Source organism: Euleptes europaea, chromosome 14, assembly GCF_029931775.1.
Source record: "Euleptes europaea isolate rEulEur1 chromosome 14, rEulEur1.hap1, whole genome shotgun sequence".
Lineage (NCBI taxonomy): Eukaryota > Metazoa > Chordata > Lepidosauria > Squamata > Sphaerodactylidae > Euleptes > Euleptes europaea.
The window spans coordinates 31804288-31807151 of NC_079325.1; the positions used below are offsets into that span (position 1 = coordinate 31804288).

A 2864-nucleotide genomic window follows, 5' to 3' on the forward strand; every position below is an offset into this window, starting at 1 on the left:
TGTAATGTTGATATGCTCTGTAATCCTTAGAAGATGCTACTATCAAGAGATAATTCCTTCTGTCCAATATATTCACCCTGTGATTACCGGTGTGAACAGTGATCAAAAATACTGAGAGAAAAGAGGCGGGGAGGGGGGGACCGTATATAAAAAGCACGCACATCAAAAACAAATTGTCTGGCAGTTGGTAGCCTGGAACCAACAACTTCACATGGTTCAGATGAACACTTGGAGCTTGTTTATATGTGTGTGTGTAAATATATATATATATAGTTATTCTGTCTAAGGGCTTCTAAGTTTAAGGGCAACATATCTGAAGCCGTGGAAGATTGTCACAGTGTCAACTGTTTTAAGGTTTCTACTTTCCCAGTTTGGAAGGAAAGGGTGCTGATGCAAATGGGTCAGCGGTGGGCAGCTCTTTAGTTCTGTAGGAAAGAGAGGCTATGGAAACAGACCCAGCTATGGCTTGCTTGTTGGTCTGAGATACCACTTTATAGGCTGCTATCGGTTGAGCTTCCACACACTGACTGCCTTCTGGGCCGTAGTGACGGGAGTATTTTGCCAAGGACTGTGGGTGGAAGGGTTTGTTGGAGTTTGAGCCCAAGAGGGCTTCGTGGGGAAGTGTGTGTCCTTGGAGTGTATCATTCGGAATACTGCCCAATTCTTTTGGTGCATCTTTGGGAGGAATGGAGTCCTGGCCTTCCCCTGCCTGCAGAGAATGAGGTGGAACAATGGATGACTGAGCAAATGGGGCCATAGAATACGGAGGGAGAGGTGAACTGTGCATTCCTGTATCTGGGTTCTGGAATGTAGGATTAAGAACATACTGGGCACCTCCAGTTAAACCCAAGAAAGCTGCTACGGCAGGAGATTCCTTAGCAGCACTGCACGACGCCAGCTCTTCCTGACTTTTCCTTTTTGTGAATGGGGCCTGAAGGAACACGTCACCCTCATCAGGTTGAGTAGCAACTGTGTGGCTTTTGGAGACAAAGGGGGCTTTGGCGAAGATGTCCAGGTCATCATGGAAAGTTCTTGAGCTTCGGAAAGGAGCCGTGGCAAAGACATCTCCCTCATCAGAAGCTTCTGCAGGGTGGTGTTGGGAAGTGTTGAGTAGAAGCGGCCCCATTCCGCTCTGAGAAGAGGGCGGATTCAAGACTTCCTGGAAAACTTTGGATCCCTCCTGAGGTGGATTAATCTTACCACTCTCCTCTTCCTCTTCCGAGTCTATTAGCAGAGGTCTGGACCCACTACAATCCAATATATCTCCCTCATGGTCTGTCCCTTCCCCCTCACTGCTATGGAAAGAGCCACTGCTTGAAGGGCCATCTCTTGCCAGGTAGTCAGATTCCCCTCCGTGTTGGTTTTCTGCTTCCAGTATCAGCGGCTGCTGTTTGTTCAAAGGGAAGCAGCCATGACCTTGGTCAGTGTTTACCACAAAGTATACAGTCGGCTCCCCTTGCAGACCTATAAAGTATAAAATGAAACCATTACTTGTTGACCTGAAGATTTTTCTCAGCAGAACTTAAGCACAGATGTGTTATGATGATTGATTCAAAATCAGTATCACACGGGTAAAAAAATGAGGGAGGAATACATTACAAATGAAATAAAAATTATGCAAAGATGAAGCCAGGTACATAACAGCACACAAACCACAACTCAGAACTTCCTCACAGGTTCAAGATTCCACAAATGTCATGTTAGGAGATGGAAGATGTTATAAAGACAAAACATTCAAGCTTCATTCAAGCATCTGAATATTACTGAAGGGAAGGGGGCTGGTGATGGTCTAGAGATTTGCATGGCTGTGGATGATTGGCATACAAACTTTGATTTACAACAAAGGCCAGCTTCTACTCTTGATGAAGGAAGGAGGAAGGAAACTGGGGAAGCCGAGAAAGCAGAGAATCTAGAGCAGTGGCATTTGTTCAGCTTACAATTTGCAGCCCTTGACATGATTCCCAATAGCCTGTAACTGTATATTGTACTGCTCAACCCTCATTTCTGGGATCGTGCAATTTATATTAAATAATCGAAACGGTTTGTGCAAAATTAAGCAAGCTAACTGGCTTAAAGCAAAATGTGCATTCAAATGAATGCTTCCAGCCTGGGTTGGTCACAGAATTTGAGATTTCAAACTAAAAAACTCTATATCCCCAGGACATGGCTCTGTGAATACATTTTCTGCAATCCATACCTGAGAATGGTCTGCACTCCCACTGGATTTTACTACTAGAAGTTGCTCTGCCCTGCATCCAGTGAAATTCACCTGCCAATCTCCCCCGGTGGGTGAAGGAGGACCAATCACTGGGGCTGTTTTTCTTGCCAATTTGCTCAGACAGCAATGGCCACAACGTAGAGTATGGTGTTTAGAGCCTAGCTTGGCCAGTTCAGGGAATGGGATACAGGCTGTTGCAGAAACCACTTTGGTTCAGTCCAGTCAAAGTTTGCACGGCTATTATAACATCAATGCCTGACTAGCAGAACAAACAAGGCAAAAATGGGAGAGCTTTTTCTTGGTATTCTTATTGGAAGAGCTAAAAATTAAAGGTATTTTTTTTTGCCAGAGGGATCACACATACAGTTACCAGAACACAAGATAGCTTACCTTCCAAGAAACAGTAGCAGGTTATCATGGCATTGGACTCATGTTAGCAAGGGGACAGGAAAGAGGTACATGAAAACTATACTGTAGAGAATCCCCAAACCAAGGCTTCGACATTTGCCATTATCAATGGGTTAAAATGAAGGGCTTTGATTTAGGAAAGAGCTTTTCTTTTCTTTTTAATAAACTCTACAAAGGTGATCTAGATCAGTTTCTGGTAGTTTCAGCTAGCTCCTGCTGGTTTGGGAGACTCTTACAG

At 44.4% G+C, this 2864-nt stretch overlaps 1 protein-coding gene across 1 annotated transcript; it reads right to left on the reverse strand.

The window, feature by feature from the left end:
- Positions 1–358: 358 nt before the first annotated feature.
- Positions 359–2636, reverse strand: LOC130486795 (uncharacterized protein FLJ45252-like). The gene is made up of 2 exons (XM_056860093.1): positions 2609–2636; positions 359–1464 (listed from the first exon to the last, which is right to left on the reverse strand). Exons 1-2 carry the CDS (start codon positions 2634–2636, stop codon positions 359–361), a joined length of 1134 nt encoding a protein of 377 aa, XP_056716071.1.
- Positions 2637–2864: the final 228 nt, after the last annotated feature.

Coding starts and splice junctions, on each gene's coding strand:
- LOC130486795 (XM_056860093.1), bottom strand. CDS start 2,636: ATGATAACCTGCTACTGTTTCTTGGAAG. Junction 1,465..2,608: donor CTGCTACTGTTTCTTGGAAG/GTAAGCTATCTT, acceptor TATACTTTATAG/GTCTGCAAGGGGAGCCGACT.